The sequence below is a fragment of the Nomascus leucogenys genome, chromosome 10 (genome assembly GCF_006542625.1).
Source record: "Nomascus leucogenys isolate Asia chromosome 10, Asia_NLE_v1, whole genome shotgun sequence".
NCBI classification, from domain to species: Eukaryota; Metazoa; Chordata; class Mammalia; order Primates; family Hylobatidae; genus Nomascus; species Nomascus leucogenys.
The window spans coordinates 62,908,791-62,929,984 of NC_044390.1; the positions used below are offsets into that span (position 1 = coordinate 62,908,791).

Below are 21,194 nucleotides of genomic sequence, written 5' to 3' on the forward strand. Positions count from 1 at the left end.
CACAGCCAATGGGGCCTCTGGATCCGCCAGGGCCCAGGAGAGCGCGTGAGGGGCTCAGCGCGTGAAGTTGCCTTGCCTTTCGGTGGGAGGCGGGACACTGACCTACATTTGCCCAATGGGAGGCGGTACTGGGGGCGGGACCGTGACCCAGTTTGGGCCAATGAGGCAGGCGGGAGGGGGAAGCACATGGCTCTGCTCGTGCTGTCCGACGGTGAGGGGGGTGATGGGGGGGAAAAGGGGCGCCGCTTAAAGGCGCCGCGGTCCTAAAGATGGTTTTGAGAAGCCGGAAACCAAAAAACCGAGTAGCGGAGGTTTAGACAGAGGAAGACTGGTTTCCAGAAGAAGTCTGTTCTTTAATACCCAAATGTTTCCCCACCGCGCCTACAATCAGACCACTGAGAAACAAGAAGTATTCTGTCCCTTTAATAGCTTTGTTAGGGGTAACTCCCCTCGCCTTGTGGGGAGGCTTAGGACGGGCGGGTGCAATCCTCGAAAGGGAGTCTCAGCGACCATGGGGGGCACCATCCACTGTAAGACAGAGGACAACGGCAGGGGGCGTCAGTTTAGGATGGAAGGGGCGGGGGGTGTGCAGGGGGCGTGGGCTGCGCCGCGCTGGGCTCTACCGTCGGAAGTGTGCGAGCGGGGAACCGGAATGTACCAGGTCGAGAAGCACTGGGCTGAACCACAAGAAGCCAATAGGAGGGGGGAATCGGGACGTCCAGATTCAGCATTAGGCTGAACTACTTGAAGGTCTTCATGGGGGGGTGTGGACTGTACCATGTTGAGAAGCCGGGGAGGTGTGAGATTCCTGGGCCGAACCACAGGGAGGCAGAGGTGGAGGGAAGGGGTTGTACCTTGTAGATTCTCAGTAAGGGGGAAGGGAGCATCAGATTGTGGAACAGCGTAAGGTAGTACGACTTGGAAAGGGAGAGAGGATCCAAATTGTACCATTTTGGAAATTCACAGTAATAGGAAGCACAGAACAGTAGGTAATCGGACCATAGGAAGTTAGGGGTCAAGGGTTATAGACCAAGTTACAAAGCAGCGAAGAGGAAAGACAAGTCATGGGCTAGCAATGGCCTAGGGCTGGGAGGTGGAATGTACCACGTAGACATGTAGGGAAAGAGAGAAAAAGAGACAGCTCACGAGGCTAGCCCATACAGACGCAGGAAGGAGGATGGGACTGAATCACACTGAGACACCAAGGGGAGACACATATAAGCGGGTTAGCCCAAGACTTAGAGGGGGTGTAGACTGGACCATACCATGCAGGCGGTAGTTGGGGCCTCGGCAGCGCCTCTCGGGGTGCCGGGGGTCCCTGTTGCCCCTCAGTGCCCTGTGGGCCAAGGGCTGCAGGGGCCGGCTGTTACCGCTGAGGCTCTGGAAGATCTGGGATGGAGGATTCTGGCTCAGGAGTCTCAGGGAGTGCATCTGCCGTGGAAGGAGGGTGGGAAACTGGGAGTGAATAGTGAATGGTCTTGGTGACGTCATGCAGGAAATCCCGCCCCTGGGAGCATGTGGGCAAGGTCTGTTCTCAGCCCCACCCACCCCCAAGGTGGTCTGACCCTCTTACCTCCTTGAGTTCAGTCTATGAGGAGAGGGAGGGCAGGTGAGCAAGGGGATACCCAGGCCAGTGAGTGGAGTACCCAGGCCAGTGAGTGGAGTACCCAGGCCTAGGAAGGGCGGTGCGGACAGAAGGTCACCTGAAGGGAGGTGATATTGAGGGCTCGGTCAATGAGGATCCAGGTGACGGTCTCGGAGCAGGGCGGGGTGCTGAGAGAGCCCTGATAGGTGATGAAGCCGAAGGATTCAGGGAACAGGAGCTCCAGGCTCAGGTCTTGAAGAAAGTAGGCATCATCTGCGGGAATATCAGGCCAGAGTAAAGAGGGGTGGCACTCTTGAACCCCCCTCGTGTGTGACCACTGCCCCCAGCATGCCAGGGACTTACTCTTGTAGGAGATGCGAGTGATGGTGTCGCGGTTAAGGAGGCGACTGAGGAATGGGTTAGAGGTACTGGCCACCTGTGTGGGGGTACGAGGTGAGGACACGGGAGCCCAGAAGTCCAAGCCCTCAACCTTCTCCTCCCCCAGGACCCAGGTGTCTGGGCCTCCCAGCACCCCGCTTCCCTCAGACCCCGGGTTCCAGGCACCCAACTGCTCCCTCCCTCCGAATCTCGCCTCCGCTCACGTTGACAAAGAGGCTGAGAATGGCCAGGCCGTTGGGGCCGCGGGAGGCGGCGCTGAAATTCCCGTAGAGTTCCTGGTTGAAGTGAATGAGCTGCACCTGGGGGTAGCACAGAGCATGGGGTCCCCAAGCAGAAGGGGAGGAGAGCATGACCCCAGCTTTGGGGGCCCGAATCAGGCTGAGGATTAGTGCTTAGGGTGGGAGGCCAGTTCTGTGGAGAAGGATGGCGTGAGACACTAAGGCGGTGAGGTGGGAGGAATTGGGGTGACTCAGGGCGGAGGGTCGCGGGAACAATCAGTGGTCACTACCTCAGCAGAGAAGCCCTGGTGGTTGATCTGATGTTCCGAGCCGGCTCCGTCGCGAGCTCCAAACAGCAGCCGCAGTTCACTGAGTCGGTGGCTATAAAGGAGGGGACCCCCAGACACATTGACCACAGGTCGGGGTGCAGGCAGGAAGGAGACATGTCGGCCCGTGTTGTACAAGGTTCCCCGGAGCTGTGGGAGAGGCGGGAGCTGTCAGGGTGCAGGGAGAGATCTTTTATCTCCCATTTCCCACGCCTACATTTTCTGATTCCAACAGTCTTTTTTTTTTTTTGAAACGGAGTCTCGCTCTTGTTGCCCAGGCTGGAGTGCAGTGGTGTGATCTCGGCTCACCGCAACCTCCGCCTCCTGGGTTCAAGCGATTCTCCTGCCTCAGCCTCCGGAGTAGCTGGGATTACAGGCATGCGCTACCATGCCAGGCTAATTTTGTATTTTTAGTAGAGATAGGGTTTCTCCACGTTGGTCAGGCTGGTCTCAAACTCCCGACCTCAGGTGATCCACCCGCCTCAGCCTCCCAAAGTGCTGGGATTACAGGCGTGAGCCACCGCGCCGGTCTTTTTTTTGGAGGGGGGATATGGAGTCTCGCTCTGTCGCCCGGGTTGGAGTGCAGTGGCAAGAGCTCCGCTCACTGCAAGCTCCGCCTCCCGGGTTCACGCCATTCTCCTGCCTCAGCCTCCCGAGTAGCTGGGACTACAGGCGCCCGCCACCACGGCCGGCTAATTTTTTGTATTTTTAATAGAGACGGGGTTTCACCGTGTTAGCCAGGATGGTCTCGATCTCCTGACCTCGTGATCCACCCGCCTCGGCCTCCCAAAGTGCTGGGATTACAGGCATGAGCCACCGCGCCCGGCTTTTTTTTTTTTTTATGTATAATAGAATCTCACTCTGTTGCCGACGCTGGAGTGCAGTGGCGAGATCTTGGCTCACTGCAACCTCTGACTCCTGGGTTCAGGCGATTCTCCTCCCTTAGGCTCCTGAGTAGCTAGGACTACAGGCGTGTGCCACCACACCCAGCTAATTTTTGTATTTTTAGTAGAGACGGGGTTTCACCATGTTGGCCAGGCTGGTCTCAAACTCCTGACCTCAGATGTTCTGCCCACCTTGGCCTCCCAAAGTGCTGGGGTTACAGGCGTAAGCCACCGTGCCTGGCCTACAACAGTAATTTAATCATTCAACATAATTTGGACACTGACCACTTTCCAGGCTCTGTGCCAGTCTGTAAGTTGGTGCCCAATATTGGTGAATTTGTTTGATTAACAAATATTGACTGAGCTGGTGCTATGTGCCGTGGATGCAAGAATAGAGAAATAAACAAGTAGACAAAAGTCCTGGGCCTTATGGAGTTTATGTTCTAATGAAGGCAAGACAGAAAATTGTGAATCACATAAGTAACTGCTTAATTAATTACATCCTGAGCTCATGTTTGGGGGAACTGGGAGCTCTGAGGTGTCATGGGGAGCTCAGCTTAGATGGGGGGTGTCAGGAAAAGCTTCCCTGCAAAGGTGACATTTTATTTTTATTTATTATTTTGAGACAAAGTCTCACTCTGTCACCCAGGCTGGATTGCAGTGGTGCCATCACAGCTCACTGCAGCCTCAAACTCCTGGGCTCAAACGATCCTCCTGCCTCAGCCTCTCAAGTAGCTGGGACCACAGTCACATACCACCATGCTCAACTAATTTTCAATTTTCAATTTTTTTTTTTTTGGTAGAGAGGGTTCTCCCTGTGTTGCCCAGGCTGGTCTTAAGTCTTAAATTCCTGGGCTCAAGTCATCATCCTGCCTTAGCCTCTGAAAAATACTGGAATTACAGGCACGAAGCACTGCACCTGGCCAAAGGTGACATTTTAATGGGGACCTGAAGGATAAGCAGGGGTAACTTGCAAAAGAACAGAGAGAAGGGCATTCCAAGAGAAGAGGGAACAGCAAGTGCAAAGGCCCTGAGGTGGCCTGTTTGAGTAACAGCAAAGAGACTTCATCAAAGTCCAGTGAACAGAGGAGAGAGAGGTTATGGGGGCTGAATGGTGCAGGACCTTGTGGAAAACAGTAGAGAGTTTTGTATTTTTATTTAAATAAACTGCATATATAGGCTGGATGTAGTGGCTCATGCCTGTAATCCCAGCACTTTGGGAGGCTGAGGTGGGCAGATCACCAGAAGTCAGGAGTTTGAGACCAGCCTTGCCAACATGGTGAAACCCCATCTCTACTAAAAATAGAAAAGTCAGCCGGGTGTGGTGGTGGGTGCCTGTAATCCCAGCTACTTGGGAGGCTGAGGCAGGAGAATCGCTTGAACCCAGGAGGCGGAGGTTGCAGTGAGCTGAGATCATTCCATTACACTCCAGCCTGGGCGACAGAGCGAGACTCCGACTAAAAAAATAAAACAAAAATAAATAAATAAATAAACTGCATATATATAACACATTTGCCAGAGTGCCAAACATATAGTAAGTGCTATGTAAATGTTTGCTGTTATTACATATCCTAATAGGAGGATTTTGAGCAGGAGTGATATGATCTCATTTGTGTTTTAAACATCTCTCTAGCTGTGGGGTGAATAGATTGCAGGAAGTGAGGCAGGCCAGTGAGGAGGGTACGCCACCCGTCCAGGTGGGAGATGATGGTGCCTACATGAGACTGGGGGCAGTAGAGGGCGTGATAGGTGAAAGGATTTGAATAATATTTAGCAGCAAGGCTAGAAAGAACATGGATTGGAAATGGACGTGAGGGAGAGAGGATAGTATGGGGAATGGCTTTGAGGCTTTTGGCTGGGGCAGCTAAATGAAAGGTAGTGCCGGCTCTTATAAGAAATGGTATTGGCCAGGCGCGGTGGATCACAGCTGTAATTCCAGCACCTTGGGAAGCCAAGGCAAGGAGAATCACTTGAGCCCAGGAGTTCGAGATCAGCCTGGACAACATAGTGGGACCCCACCTCTACAAAAAACTTAAAAAGTTAGCCAAGCATACTGGCATGTGCCTGCAATCCTGGCTTCTTCCTTCCTTTCCTTTCCTTCCTTCCTTTCTTCCTTCCTTCCTTCCTTCCTTTCCTTCCTTCCTTCTTTTTTCTTTCTCTCTCTCTTTCTCTTTCTCTCTTTCTCTCTCTCTCTCTTTTCTCTCCCTCTCTCTCTGTATTTATTTCTTTCTGAGATGGAGTCTTGTTCTGTCACCCAGGCTGGAGTCCAGTGGTGTGATGTCAGCTCACTGCAACCTCCGCCTCCTGGGTTCAAGCGATTCTCCTGCCTCAGCCTCTCGAGTAGCTGGGATTACAGGCACATGCCACCACACCCAGCTAATTTTTGTATTTTTAGTAGAGATGGGTTTCACCATGTTGGCCAGGCTGGTCTCGAACTCCTAACCTTGTGATCCACCCACCTCAGCCTCCCGAAGTGCTGGGGTTACAGGCGTGAGCCACCACACCCAGGCATGTCCTAGCTATTTTTGAGCCTGAGGTAGGAAGATCACTTGGGCCCAAGAATTTGAGGTTACAGTGAGCTATGACTGGGCCACTGCACTCCAGCCTGGGTCACAGAGTGAGATCCCAATTCCAGAAAAAAAAAAAAAAAAGTATGGTTCCCAGCATGGTATTGTAAAGCTGGTCCCAGCATTCATGCTATGCTGCTTGGTTTGAATGCCAGTGCTGGCTCTCTGTGTGATCCTAGGCAAGTAACTTAACATCTGTGTGTCAGTTTCTGCATGTATATAATAAGGTTAATAATTGTACCCATTTTGGCTGGATGCAGTGGCTCATGCCTGTAATCCCAGCACTTTGGGAGACCGAGGCAGGTGGATCACCTGAGGTCAGGAGTTCAAGACCAGCCTGACCAACATGGAGAAACCCCATCTCGACTAAAAATACAAAAAATTAGCTGGGCATGGTGGTGCATGCCTGTAATCCCAGCTACTCGGGAGACTGGGGCAGGAGAATCGCTTGAACCTGGGAGGTGAAGGTTGCAGTGAGCTGAGATCACACCATTGCACTCCAGCCTGGGCAACAAGAGCAAAACTCCATCTCAAAATAATAATAATAATAATAATAATAATAATAATAATAATAATTGTACCCATTTTGTGGGGTGGTTATAAGATGAGAGGCTTATCAAGCTTTTCAATCTGCCTGGCGCAGGAAATGTTCTGCTTTTCATTGCTTCTGAAGAAATGGGGAGACTAGGGGACCATGCTTGGGAAGGGAAGAATGGGTGATCCATTTTACAGTATAAGCAGCCTTCTCTCCACCCACTGCGTGTCCCCTCCTCCCTCAAGGCTGCTCTCCTACCTTGGCACCCCATTTCCCAGCCTCTACTCATGCCCATCCCCAGTGGGTTCAATAGCTCCTCCCTCCAAGCCCCTTACCTTCTCTCCTCCAGTGCTGAGCCTTAATGGGGGCAGAAAGGGGTCATAAAGAACCCTCTTCAGCTCCACATCCACGGGGCTCTGCCGCTTCCCCACAGCACACAGACTCCACGCTGCATTCACCAGGCCCCAGAAAGGAGGCCCTGGGGGTGGGGTCGGAGTAGGAGGACAAGGAGTCAGAAATAGAGACTGGATCCCAGGGCTAGTATCTGCTGAGTGGCCTGTGGTCTGGACTCCCAGATCCCAGGGGAGGAGGGGCTAGGGACCTAAACTCCTGGGTCTGAGGGAGGACTGGGCTCTGATCCAGAATTCTGGGTCCTAGAAGAATCTTGGAATAGTTTCCAAGTTTAGCAGAGACGGGTTTCGCCAAGTTGGCCAGGCTGGTCTTGAACTCTGACCACAGGTAATCCACCCACCTCGGCCTCCTAAAGTGCTGGTATTTCAGGCGTGAGCCACCGCGCCCAGCGGATCAAACCCATCTTAAGCCATTGCAGATGGAACTACAACTCCCAGCAGGCCCCAGTGCTAACAGCCTACCCCTCTGCTGCCTACCTGCCCCAGAGCCCTGTGGGAGTTGTAGTTCTTTTTTTAATCTCTCATCCCACAGCTGGATTATTATTAATGTGTTGGGGAGAGGAGCTGCAAGAGAGGTCTGGACAAGGTGGGGGACGGGGCCACCCAGCCTCTGGTTCCTAGCAGGAGCCAGGACCTTCCTCTCCCGGCAAACACACACATAATCTCCACCCCCACACTTTCCTTCCACTCACTCCCACTCACTACTTGAAATGCGCATGTATAATGTCCCATGGTGAGCCCCCGGGGTTCAGAGGCTGGCCCGACTCCTGAGGGACAGAGGAGGGGGCTGGGACTCCTGGTCCTGGGGGGAGGAGGGAGCTGGGAACCCAGGTTCCTGAGTCTGAAGAAGGAGGCGCCGGGAGGGCCGGACTCCTGGGTCCCCGCCTTGGCGGCACCTGGCACGAAGTTTCCCTGGAGATTATCCTTGTAGCTCCACCAGTCCTCGGGGTCAGGTGCTGGTCCGATGTGAGCTGGGAAGAGAGCAACCTGAATCCCTCTCCTTGGCATCCCCACCTCCACCCTCCCTCGGGGGCTCCTGCCGGGAACCCCAGGTCTTACCTGCTGCCCCCAGTGCAGCCCAGAGTACCAGCGCTCGAGGGGCGCTCAGACGAGCTGCAGCCCCCATCCCCAGGAGGCCTCCGAGGGACCCCTGCCCCTTCTCTCAGCTCCTCTGTCCCCTCCTTCTGGGACCCTGTCCCTCCAGGACTTCCAGCTTTCCTCTCCTCCCCACAGGGAGTCCCAGTTCCCCAAATGCCAAAGCAGCCAGGGACTGAGATCCCCCCTTCAAACCCACTCTTCTTCTCTCCCGTCTCTCTGTGTCTTTCTTCTTTCCTCTCCTCTTTTCCCGGAATCCTCCAGTCTCCCTCTCGCTCCTGATCTTCCTACTCCTCTCAGCCTTCTGCGGCCTCCAGGGCTACCTCTTTGTTCCTAACCCACAACCCCTCTCCGTTCTCTTTTCATTAAGCTCTCCCAAACCACCTAACTCCAGGTCTCCATCCCGCATCTCCTCCTCCTCCCTCTCTCCTTTCCAGCTCCTGCCTCTTCTCTCCTCTCTCCTTCTTCACCTCCTCCCGCCCTCCCTCTGTGTCGGCCTCCAGCTTCGTGCTCTCCCCACCTCCTCCTCTCCTGCCTCTTCTCCCTGTTTCAGTCTCTCTTCTCTCTCGTCCCTTCCTCCCTCCTCCCCCTCCCTCTCCTCTCCCGTGGTGTTATTTAATTTTGTTGTTGGGCTGGGGGAGCAGGTGATCTGATAGCAGCAAACACTCCTCGGGTTGGCTGGGGGTGGGGGGGTGCCAAAGGGGCAGGATTCCGGAGGAGGTAGGGGGCTGGTCCTCGCCTCCCAGCCGCGCCGGGGCCACGCGGGCGGGGGTGGCCGGGACACCTGGGGCCGGGAGGAGGCTGTTCCCATCCTCCGCAGGAAGGGGAAAGGGGGGCCCTTAAGGTGGAGCTGGGAGTGGCTTTGGAAGTCTCCATGCTGGGGGCCTCCGGCCTTGGCGGATGCGGGGTCGCCCTGCTCGCTGGGACCCAGGTTGGAGCCGCCCCAGCGCCCGCAGCCCCCCTTCCCCGCCCCAGGGCTCCACTGGGTCCTCTGCCTGGGGCTGCCTTAATGGGGCCAGGGGATCCCCTGGGAGCCTGGAGTGCAGTGAGGGCTGCTCGCCGGGAGGGGGAGGCAGAGACCTGGCGAGGGAGAGAGAGGAGGGGAGAAGGAGCTGGGAGGGCAGAGGCGGAGAGCTGGAGGTGAGGACCCACATCTGCGGAGGCTGGGGGGGGCGGGGAGCCTGAGATGGATACAGAGAGGAAGGGCGGAGGGGCAGAGGGTTAGAAAGGCAAGAACAAACCGCCAGGCAGGAGTGAGGAGGAGGAGAAGGAGGAGAAGGAGGTGAAAGTAAGAGGGGGAGGAGGGAGAGGAGGGGGGAGGAGGGAGAGGAGGGGGGAGGAGGGAGAGGAGGGGGAGGAGGGAGGGGGAGGAGGAGGTAGGAGAGGAGGAAGAGGAGGAGGGGGAGGGAGAGAGGAAGGAATGAATGAGAGAGATACAGGTAGAGGCGGAAAAGGAGATACAGAGACGCAGCGAGACAGACATGGAGACATAGAGACACACACTTAGAGATAGACTCAGAAACTCAGAGACCAGGCAGCAGATGGGGTGGGGAGAGACAAAAAGAGAGAGAAAGAGCGATCCAAAGAGACACCAAATTTTTGTATTTGGGGAGAAGAGATGGGGTCATGCTATGTTGCTCAGGCTAGTCTCAAACTCCTGTCCTCAAGGGATCCACCCACCTCGGCCTCCCAAAGCATGGAGATTGCAGGCATGAACAACCATACCCAGCCTGAGAGAGACCACATATTATTGTTGTTGTTATTATTTATTATTTTTCACCCCGTCTAATGGTAGTGAAACTGCTCATTGTCTTCTTTTATTTTCTTTTTTGAGACAGGTCTTGCAATGTCGCCCAGGCTGGAGAGCAGTGGTGCGATCATGGCTCGATCCAGCCTCGAACTCCTGGGCTTAAACACTCCTTCCACCTCAGCCTCCCAAATAGCTGGGACTACAGGCACATGCCACCATGCCAGGCTAATTTTAAAAAATTATTTTTTGTAGAGATGTAGTCTTGCTATGATGCCCAGGGTGGTCCGGAACCCCTGGGCTCAAGGGATCCTCCTGCCTTGGCCTCCCAAAGTGCTGGGATTACAGGTGTGAGCCACCTTGTCCAGCCTGACACCAAACAACGAGACAGAGAGACATAGAAAGAGACACACATACGTCAGTACAGGTGGAGAGAGACATAGAAACACACACACAGACTGGGCCTGATGGCTCACACCTGTAATCCCAGAACTCTGGGAGGTCAAGGTGGGTGGATCACTTGAGGCTAGGAGACTGAGACCAGCCTGGCCAACATGGCCAAATGCCATCTTTACTAAATACATAAAAAATTAGCCAGGCACGGTGGCTCACGCCTGTAATCCCAGCACTTAGGGTGGTTGAGGCAGGTGGATCACCTGAGGTCAGGAGTTTGAGACCAGCCTGACCAACATGGTGCAACCCCGTTTCTACTAAAAAATAAAAAAATTAGCTGGGCGTGGTGGCACACACCTATAATCCTGGTTACTCAGGAGGCTGAGACAGGAGAATCGCTTGAACTGGGTAGGTGGAGGCTACAGTGAGCCGAGATCCCAACAGTGCACTCCAGCCTGGGCAACAGAGTGAGACGCCATCTCAAAAAAAAAAAAGAAAGAAAAAGAAAAAAGAAAGAAACACACACACAGAGCTAGAGACAGAGAGACAGAGACCTGGGAACAGGCACACACACATCTATAAATAGAGATGCTCGTGCAGAGAAAGAGACATCAACAGAGAGGAACAGATGGACAGAGATAGAGAGACCCAGATAGAGGGAGAGAGGACCAGAAACAGACCAACTGACGTGATGAGAGAGACTACAAAGGAATCAGAAAGACAGAGATATTCAGAGATAGCAAATTGGGATGGACATTCAAAACCTAGAGATGGAGAGAGACACCCAGAGAGAGTCAGGGGTGGAGAGAGACACAAAGAAAGAACACAAGAAGGAAAGGTACATACTAATAATTTGTTGCTGGTGGGGCTTGGTGGTTCATGCCTGTAATCCCAGCACTTTGGGAGGCTGAGGAGGGAGGATTACTTGAGATCAGGAGTTTGAGACCAGCCTGGGCAACATAGTAAGACCTCGTCTCTGCTTTTTATGAAAAGGAATAAAATAGGCCGGGCGTGGTGGCTCACACCTGTAATCTTAGCACTTTGGGAGGCCGAGGTGGGCGGATCACGAGGTCAGGAGATCGAGACCATCCTGGCTAACATGGTGAAACCCCGTCTCTACTAAAAATACAAAAAATTAGCCGGGCATGGTGGTGGGCGCCTGTAGTCCCAGCTACTCGGGAGGCTGAGGCAGGAGAATGGCGTGAACCCAGGAGGCAGAGCTTGCAGTGAGCTGAGATCGCACCACTGCACTCCAGCCTGGGCGACAGAGCAAGACTCCATCTCAAAAAAAAAAAAAAAAGAAAGAAAAGAAAAAAATAGTTGGGGAACAGTGGCTCACGTCTGTAATTCCAGCACTTTGGGAGACCGAGGAAGGCAGATCACTTGAAGTCAGGAGTTTGAGACCAGCCTGGCCAACATGGTGAAACCCCGTCTTTACCAAAAACACAAAAATTAGGCTGGGCACAGTGGCTCACGCCTGTAATCCCAGCACTTTGGGAGGCCGAGGCAGGCGGATCACGAGGTCAGGATTTCAAGACTGGCCTCATCAACATGGTGAAACCGCGTCTCTACTAAAAATACATAAATTAGCCGGGCATGGTGGCACCCGCCTGTAATCCTGGCTACTCAGGAGGCTGAGGCAGGAGAATCTCTTGAACCCAGGAGGTGGAGGTTGCAGTGAGCCGAGGTTGCACCACTGCACTCCAGCCTGGGTGACAGAGCGAGACTCTGTCTCGGAAAAAAAAATTAGCCGGGTGTGGTGACGCATGCCTCTAGTCCCAGCTGCTCAGGAGCATGACGCACGAGAATCACTTGAACTCAGGAAGTGGAGGTTGCAGTGAGCCGAGATCACACTACTGCCCTCCAGCCTGGGCGAAAGAGTGAGACTGTCTCAAAAACAACAACAAAACAAAACAAAACAACAACAAAAAATCTGTTGTTGTGTGACAAATTACCCTAAAACTCAGTGGCTTAAAACAACAAACATTTATTGTGTTCACAGTTCCTGAGGGCCAGGAATGTGGGAATGGCTTCATTGGGTGGCTCTGGATCCCTCTTGAAGGTGCAGTGAAGCTGTTGGATAGGGCTGCAGTCATCTCAAGTCTTTTATGACCTAGTCTCCCAAAGTCACACACCTTTTATTCCACGCATCAGAAATGAGTCACTAGATCTAGCCTACGCTCAAAAGGAAAGACGTTAGGATCCTCTGCTCTTGGGCCGGGAGCGGTGGCTCACACCTGTAATCCTAGCACTTTGGGAGGCCGAGGCAGGCAGATCACTTGAGGTCAGGAGTTCAAGAGCAGCCTGGCCAACATGGTGAAACCTCGTCTCTATTAAAAATACAAAAATTGGCCGGGCACGTTGGCTCACATCTGTAATCCCAGCACTTTGGGAGGCCGATGCGGGCAGATCATGAGGTCAGCAGATCGAGACCATGGTGAAACCCCGTCTCTACTAAAAATACAAAAAATTAGCCGGGCGTTGTGGCGGGCGCCTGCTGTAGTCCCAGCTACTCGGGAGGCTGAGGCAGGAGAATGGCGTGTGAACCTGGGAGGCAGAGCTTGCAGTGAGCCAAGATAGCGCCACTGCACTTCAGCCTGGGTGAAACAGCGAGGTTTCATCTAAAAAAAAAAAAAAAAAAAAAAAATAGGAAGGCTTCCTGGTGTGATGTAACATTTAACTTTCTTTTTTTTTTTTTTTTTTTTTTTGTGAGACGGAGTCATTCTGTTGCCCAGGCTGGAGCACAGTGGTGGCAGAGTCTCATGATCTCGGCTCACTGTAGCCTCCACCTTAGGGTTCAAGCGATTCTCCTGCCTCAGTCTCCCAAGTAGCTGAGATTACAGGCGCCCACCACCACGCCCAGCTAATCTTTGTATTTTTAGTAGACACAGGGTTTCACCATGTTGGCCAGGCTGGTTGCTGGTCTTGAACTCCCGACCTCAGGTTATCTGCCCATCTTGGCCTCCCAAAGTGCTGGGATTACAGGTGTGAGTCACTGTGCCTGGCCAACATTTAACTTTCTGACTATCTCCATAATCCTAACCAGTGCTCAGGATGCATCTTTTCCCCCCGAGTCCTCCCCGCAGCCTCCTTCTCAGCTTCTCCCCTTCCAGTTTCCCTCCCCTTGCAATCCATGCCCTACAGATCCCAGAGGGTTTTATTTTTATTTTTGTTTTTATTTTTTTTGAGACATGGTTTTGCTTTCTCACCCAGGCTGGAATGCAATGGCATGATCACAGCTCACTGCAACCTCAACTTCCTGGGTTCAAGTGATCCTCTCATCTCAACCTCCCAAGTAGCTGGGACTACAGGTGTGTGCCACCACACCCAGCTATTTTTTAATTTTTCTTTTTAAATTGTATTTATTTATTTATTTAAAACAGGGTCTTGCTCTGTCACCCAGGCTGGAGTGCAGTGATGTGATCATAGCTCACTCCCAGGCTCCAGGGATCCTCTTGCCTCAGCCTCCCAAGTAGCTGGGGCCACAGGTGCATGTCACACACCCAGATAATTTCTGTATTTTTTTTTTTTTTTTTTGTAGAGACAAGGTTTCACCATATTGCCCACACTAGTAATTTTTTTTTTTTTTTTTTTTTTTTTTTTTGAGACAGAGTTTTGATCTTGTTGCCCAGGCTGGAGTGCAATGGCGCGACATCGGCTTGCTGCAACCTCCGCCTTCCGGGTTCAAGTGATTCTCCTGCCTCAGCCTCCCGAGCAGCTGGGATTACAGACACGCGCCACCATGCTCGGCTGAGTTTGTACTTTTAGTAGAGACAGGATTTCTCCATGTTGGTCAGGCTGGCCTCAAACTCCCGACCTCAGGTGATCCACCCGCCTTGGCCTCCCAAAGTGCTAGGATTATAGGCGTGAGCCACCGCGCCAGGTCAACACACTAGTCATTTTTTATTTTTTTGTAGTGATAGAGGTCTCACTATGCTGGCTGGGCTGGTCTTGAACTCCTGGCCTCAAGCAATCCTCCCACCTTGGCCTCCCAAAGTGCTGGGATTACAGGCGAGAGCCACCATGCCCAGCCCCTGAGTGGTTGTGTTACATTTAGAGTGGACCCTGCCTCTCCCACAGCTCCCCTGCACCTCTGGACAGGGTCCCCCTCCTCAGCCTTTCTTGTCGTGACCAGATTCTTCTAATGTCCTTGAAGATCCACCTCTGAGAGAAGTTTTCTGACCTGCAGGCTGGGTTTGGGGTACTCTCTGGGCTCCCCCAGTGAGCTGAGCCACCTCAGTGATGATGACGATTACCCGTATCACTCTGTTTTAACATGGTTTGTCTCTCACACAAAGCTGATTCTGCCCCTCCCCTGCTCACAGACCTCCCATGGCTCCCCAGTGCCCTGGGGGGAAAAAAGCCCAGGTCCTCAGCCTGGCCTGAGAGACCCCACATGCCCTGGCCACCCCCAGTCCCCAGCTTCATCTCTTCTTTCACCACACAGACCTCCTGCCCTGGGATCTTTGCCAAACTGTTTCCTCTAACCGGGCTCCCTGTCTCCCTTCTCCTCTGGGCAAATTCCTACTCAGACTTTTGCACACTTCAGGAGTCCCCTCCTCCAAGAAGCCATCTGGCAATGCCACGAGGTGAGCAGGGGCCTCCTTGGAGTTCTGGAAGCCACCTGTGCTGCCTCCATTATAGCACAAAGACAGACTGGGCTTGGTGCCCAGAGGGGGAGGGAACGACCAGGCCGGAGGTGGGTCCCAGATGTGGATTTCATGCCTATTCGTCTCGGGCGCTGGGAACAAAGTTTGGGTCATGAGGAACATATGGGGCCTGCTCTGCACCATGCTTTCATCTCCTGTCTCCCCAGCCCCTGAGTGGGAGGCGGCAGCGCCAGGCCTCTACAGGCCTGGGTGGTTCCCACAGCCCCTCTTGGCTTCCTCACCCCTCTCTCCGTCTTCAACTCCCACTGCCCCTGGGAGCCTAGAAAAATCCTCCCTGATCTATACTCTCGCCTTCTGGGTTCCAGTCTCCTGGAGGAGGTATGCACTGTGGACTCTGGGTGTTTAAATTTTATATATATATATATATATATATATATTTTTTTTTTTTTTTTTTTTTTTTTTTTTTTTGAGACAAGAGTCTTGCTCTGTTGCCAGGCTGGAGTGCAGTGGTGCAATTTTGGCTGACTGCAACCTCACCCTCCCGGGTTCAAGCAATTCTCCTGCCTCAGCCTCTAGAGTAGCTGGGACTACAGCTGTGTACCACCATGCCTAGCTAATTTTTCTTTTTTTTTTCTTTTTTTGGAGACGGAGTCTTGCTCTGTCGCCCAGGCTGGAGTGCAGTGGCGCAATCTCGGCTCACTGCAAGCTCCGCCTCCCGGGTTCACGCCATTCTCCTGCCTCAGCCTCTCCGAGTAGCTGGGACTACAGGCGCCCGCCACCACGCCCGGCTAATTTTTTTTTGTATTTTTAGTAGAGACGGGGTTTCACCGTGGTCTCGATCTCCTGACCTCGTGATCCGCCCGCCTCGGCCTCCCAAAGTGCTGGGATTACAAGCGTGAGCCACCGCGCCCGGCTTTTTTTCTTTCTTTTTTTTTTTTTTTTTTTTTGTTGTTGTTGAGAAGAAGTCTTGTTCTGTTGCCCAGGCTGGAGTGCAGTGGTGTGATCTTGGCTCACTGCAACCCACCTCCCGGATTCAAGCAATTCTCCTGTTTCAGCCTCCCTAGGAGCTGGGACTACAGGCGCACACCACCACACCCAGCTACTTTTTGTATTTTTAGTAGAGACGGGGTTTCACCATGTTGGTGAGGCTGGTCTCGAACTCCTGACCTCAGGTGATCTGCCCACGTTGGCCCTCCAAAAAAGGCATGAACCACCGTGCCCAGCCTAATTTTTCTGTTTTTAGTAGAGACAGGGTTTCACCATGTTGGCCAGGATGGTCTCGAACTCCTGACCTCAAGTGATCTGCCTGCCTTGGCCTCCCAAAGTGCTGGGATTACAGGCGTGAAAGAACGCGCCCGGCCTAAATAATATTAATAACAAACTAAAGGTTCTGAGCAGTGGCTCACGCCTGGTGATGGGATTACCCAGCACTTTGGGAGGCCGAGGCGGGAGGATTGCTTGAGCCCAGGAGTTCAAAGCCAGCCTGGGCAACAGCAAAACCTTGCCTCTATTTAAAAAAAACAAAAACAAAAAAAAACTAGCCTGGTGGCTTGCGCCTGTAGTCCTAGCTACTTGGGAGGCTGAGGCAGGAGGATACCTTGAGCCTGGGAGGTCGAGGCTGCATTGGGCTGTGATTGTGTCACTGCACTCCTGCCTGGAAGACAGAGTGAGACCCTATCTCAAAATAAATGAATAAATAAATAATAAACTCACACAACTCTCAGTCTGCGCTAGGCACTGTTCTAAGCCCATTATATATATTAACTCCTTTAATCCTCAAAATCTACGTACCCTGTAGATTATTTTCTATTATTATTATCATCCTCATATTATAGATGAGAAAACTGAGGGACATGGCTCAGCAGGGCTGGGATTTGTGGTTTTGTTTTTTGTTTTTTTTAAGACAGAGTCTCTCTGTGTTGCCCAAGCTAGAGTGCAGTGGCATGATCTCGGCTCACTGCAACCTCCACCTCCTCGATTCAAGCGATTCTTCTGCCTCAGCCTCCCGAGTAGCTGGGATTACAGGTGTGCACCACCAGGCCTGGCTGATTTTTGGGGTTTTTTTGTTTTTGTTTTATTTTGTTTTCTTATGTTTTTTGTTTGTTTGTTTTGTTTTTTTGTTTGTTTGTTTGTTTGTTTTGGTCTGGCGGAGGTTGCAGTGAGCCGAGATCATGCCACTATACTCCGCCTGGGCAACAGAGCGAGAATGTTTCAAAACAAACAAACAAAAGGGATCTTGAGATGGGGAAAGAGTACTCTGGATTATCTGGGTGGCCCCATCTCCCATCCAAGAACTAACATCCAAGAACTAAGACCCTGCTTAGCTTCTGAGATCAGACAAGATCGGGTGCATTTAGGGTGGTATGGCGGTAGACCAGGTGCCCCTCGTCTAATTACAGGAGTCCTTAAAAGCAGAGAACCTTTCCCAGCCATGGTCAGAAAGAGACGTGAGGATAGAAGAGGCAGGAAAAATTTGAAATGTGAAAGGGATTCGACCTGTTGTGGTTGACTGTGAAGATGGAAAAAGGGGTCATGAATCAGGGAATGTGGGTGGCCTCTAGAAACTGGGAATAGAAAGGAAACAGATTCTCTCTTAGAGGCTCCAGATGGAATGCAGCCTCGTTAGCACCTTGATTTTTAGCTCAGTGAAACCCATGTGAGGCTTTTGATCTGTAGAGCTGTAAGATGATAAATTTGTGTTGTTTCAGCTGCTGAGTGTATGGTAATTTGTTATGGCAGTAACAGGAAAGGAATTCGACAGTTCTTTTCTGTTACTGAGCACGTGAGGGAATTTTACGTCCCCACCTTCATACAATTGAGTGGAACCACATGAGTAATCCCGATGAATGAGCTGTGATTGGAAGGGCCGGGAGTCGTTCCTGGGCCGAAGCTGTTTTGCTTGCATAAGACCGTTCAGTGCTTTTCCTCTTTCCTTGTCTCAGTGATCAAGGATGCCCTGGGTTACGGCTGGTGCTACAAGGTGATGAACATCTGTCAGCCTGGGTCCTTGACTGTGTGGAAAACCAACCTTTGCCAACTTGCATGGAACATGTATATGAACAAGAAAGAAACTTTGTGTTTTCTTTTTTTTTTTTTTTTTTTTGAGACAGGGTTTTGCTCTGTCAACCAGGCTGGAGTATCGTGGCCCAATCATAGTTCCCTGCAGGCTGGACCTCCTGGACTCAAACAATCCTGCCTCAGCCTCCCAAGTATGAGAACTACAGGCAGGCACACACCACAATGCCCGGCTAATTTTTGTATTTTTTGTAGAGATGGAGTATCACCATGGTGCCCACGCTGGTCTAGACCCGGGCTCAAGTGATCACCAGCCTCAGCCTCCTAAAGTGCTGAGATTACAGGTGTGAGGCACCACACCCAGCCAGAACTAAATAAACTCTGTAGAGCCAACAGAGCTAGCCTAACCTGCCTAATGGAAGATCTCAATGAAGTAGGGAAACTGGCTTGCCATTACATGAAAAGGTGTGTTCCAGGAAGAGAACAGCAAGTGCAAAGGTCCTGGGGCAGAGTGTGCTTTTTTTTTTCTTTCTTTGAGACAGAGTCTTACTCTGTCGCCCAGGCTGGAGTGCAATGGCACGATCTCAGCTCACTGCAAGCCCCACCTCCCAGGTTCACGCCATTCTCCTGGCTCAGCCTCCGGAGTAGCTGGGACTACAGGCATCCACTACCACGCCCAGCTAATTTTTTTGTATTTTTAGTAGAGACGGGGTTTCACTGTATTAGCCAGGATGGTCTCGATCTCCTGACCTCATGATCCACCCGCCTCGGCCTCCCAAATTGCTGGGATTACAGGCGTGAGCCACCGTGCCCAGCAAGTGTGCTTTGTTTTTAAAGGAATAGGAAGAAGACCAGTGTGGCTGCAGTGATGTGAATGAGGAAGACTTCTAAGAGGTGAGGTCGGTGATATGGTGGAGGTAGATCATGCAGGGCTTTGTGGGGCAGGGCAGGGACTTTGGGTTGTATTTTGAGAGTGATGGGAAGCCATTCAAGAGTTTATTTTTTGTTTTTTGTTTCTTTGGTTTTTTTTCTGCATTAAAAAATGCAGAAGAAAAAAGTTTATTTTTAGCGATGGGGTCTCACTCTGTTGCCCAGGTTGGAGTGCAGTGCCACGATCATAGCTCACTGCAGCCTCCAACTCCTGGACTCAAGCAATCCTCTGCCTCAGCCTCTCAAGTAGCTGGGACTACAGGTGTGCACCACCATGTCCAGCTAATTTTTTTTTTTTTTTTTAAGAGATGGGGTTTTGCTATGTTACCAAGTTTGCTGGTCTTGAACTCCTGGCTTCAAGTGATTCCCACCTCAGCCTCCCAAAGTGCTGGGGTTACCAGCATAAGCCACCATGTCTGTCCTGACATGATTTAAAGTGATCATCCTTGCTTCCATGTGAAGAAGACTTTCAGGCGGTAGTGATGAGAGCAGTGTGGGGACTATTGTAATAATCCGGACGAGCAGTGATGGTGGCTTGGACAAAGGTGGTAGCAACAGAGATGGTAAAAATGGTTGAATTATGGGAGATATTTTGTAGATGTGGACAGGATTTGCTCATGGATTGGTTATAAAGGTGGAGTATGGGGGCAGTGAATGCCCAACTGAATTGGCTTCAAGAGAGGATGAAAATAACAAAGATAAGGAATATAGTTTTTCTGGAACAGAGGACCCTTCTTAGAAAATCCCTTGGCCGGACGCGGTAGCTCACGCCTGTAATCCCAGCACTTTGGGAGGCTGAGGCGGGTGGATCACCCGAGGTCAGGAGTTCGAGACCAGCCTGGCCAACATGGGGAAACCCGTCTCTACTAAAAATACAAAAATTAGCCGAGCGTGGTGGCACGTGCCTGTGATTCCAGCTACTCAGGAGACTGAGGCAGGAGAATCGCTTGAACCTGGGAGGTGGAGGTTGCAGTGAGCCAAGATCGCTCCACTGCACTCCAGCCTGGGTGACACAGTGAGACTCCATCTCAGAAAAAAAAAAAAAAAGAAAGAAAGAAAAGAAAAGAAAATCCCTTAAGACTGGTCGCGGTTGCTCACGCCTGTAATCCCAACACTTTGGGAGGCTGAGGCAGGAGGATTGCTTGAGCTCAGGGGGTCGAGACCAGCCTGGGCATCATAGTGAGACCCCATCTCTACTAAAAAAGAAAAGAAAAGAAAATCCCTTAAAAGACTCCTACTTCAGAGATGCCCCCACCCTGGGTTCATCGGGAGGCTAAGGACAGGTTCTCCCAGATATTGTAACATTTTATTGGTGGCATGGGGGCCAAATGGTCTCCCTGGAGGCAATTTCTTGCCTTTTTCCATCTAACCAAGAGCAAACCCAGAACATTTGCTGGAAGGCACCTTTCTCCCTGCCTGGTATCCTGTGACATCATGGCATATCCTGACTCCCCATTGGCTGAGAGCCCCATCTTTCTCTCAGGGAAGGAAATTATTAGACAACACAAATCTGACTAGCACCCAGTTACATCATAGGAGTGTGCTTATTGTATTGGCCACTTTGTTCCAGGTCCAAATGGACCTTAGGCCAGCACGGTGGCTCATGCCTATAAACCCAGCACTTTGGCAGGCCAAGGTGGAAGGATCACTTGAGCCCAGGAGTTTGAGACCAGCCTGGGCAACATAGTGAGACCTCGTCTCTACCATCAACAACAAAATTAGCCAGGCATGGTGGCCTGTGCCTGTGGTCCTGGCTACTTGGGAGGCTGAGGTGGGAGTATTGCTTGAGCCCAGTAGGTCAAGGCTGCAGTGAGCTACCATAGAGCCACTGTACTCCAGCCTGGGCAGCAGAGTGAGACCCAGTCTCAAAAAACTAAATAATTAAAATAAAATAAAAATTTTTGGCTGGGCACAGTGGCTTATGCCTGTAATCCCAGCACTTTGGGAGGCCTAGGTGGGCAGATCAACTGAGGTCAGGAGTTCGAGACCAGACTGGGCAATGTGGTGAAACCCCATCTCTACTAAAAATACAAAATCAGCCAGGCATGGTGGCGCATACCTGTAGTCCCAGCTATTTGGGAGGCTGAGGCAGGAGAATTGCTTGAACCGGGGTGGTGGAGGTTGCAGTGAGCTGAGATCGTGCCATTGCACTCCAGCCTGGGCAACAAGAGTGAAACTCCATCTCAAAAAAATAAGTAAATATAACTATAAATAAAATAACTTTTTTTAAAAAAAGAGGAAGAAACAAACAAATGGACCTTAAATCACATCCCTTCCTCTAAGATTCCCTGAGTAGCCCCTCAGTGACTCTCCTGAAAAGATCACCCAAATTTGAGATTATGTTGTTTGCTGTGGGTGCAGAGGCAGAGGTCAGGGTGGCAAGGAAGGTCCCAGACCGTGGCAACCTTCCATTCCGTGGTACTTACCGCTTCCTGCCTTTTGAGCCCCTCCCCTCTGGCCTGCAGGCCAATTGTTGAGTG

At 51.7% G+C, this 21,194-nt stretch overlaps 2 protein-coding genes across 3 annotated transcripts in view; one reads left to right on the forward strand and one right to left on the reverse strand.

Annotated features, from left to right (window-relative positions):
* Positions 1 to 332: 332 nt before the first annotated feature.
* On the reverse strand, positions 333 to 8,703 carry CA11 (carbonic anhydrase 11). Its single transcript, XM_003269742.4, has 9 exons — positions 7,984 to 8,703; positions 7,821 to 7,895; positions 6,850 to 6,992; positions 2,493 to 2,678; positions 2,188 to 2,283; positions 1,949 to 2,021; positions 1,704 to 1,858; positions 1,266 to 1,431; positions 333 to 528 (listed from the first exon to the last, which is right to left on the reverse strand). Exons 1-9 carry the CDS (start codon positions 8,048 to 8,050, stop codon positions 503 to 505), a joined length of 987 nt encoding a protein of 328 aa, XP_003269790.1. The 5' UTR covers positions 8,051 to 8,703; the 3' UTR covers positions 333 to 502.
* The window catches only part of LOC100589182 (galactoside 2-alpha-L-fucosyltransferase 2-like), a 41,917-nt gene continuing 21,147 nt past the window's right edge, over positions 425 to 21,194 (forward strand). Inside the window, exon 1 of one of the 2 annotated variants that reach the window (XM_030821001.1) lies at positions 425 to 530. The gene's annotated coding sequence lies outside the window, so the exon portion shown is untranslated. The remainder of the gene's footprint in view (positions 531 to 21,194) is intronic. The other variant, XM_030821002.1, reaches the window with a different exon arrangement.

Coding starts and splice junctions, on each gene's coding strand:
- CA11 (XM_003269742.4), bottom strand. CDS start 8,050: ATGGGGGCTGCAGCTCGTCTGAGCGCCCCTCGAGCGCTGGTACTCTGG. Junction 7,896..7,983: donor GGCTGCACTGGGGGCAGCAG/GTAAGACCTGGG, acceptor CTCTCTTCCCAG/CTCACATCGGACCAGCACCT. Junction 2,679..6,849: donor TCAGCACTGGAGGAGAGAAG/GTAAGGGGCTTG, acceptor CCTCTCCCACAG/CTCCGGGGAACCTTGTACAA.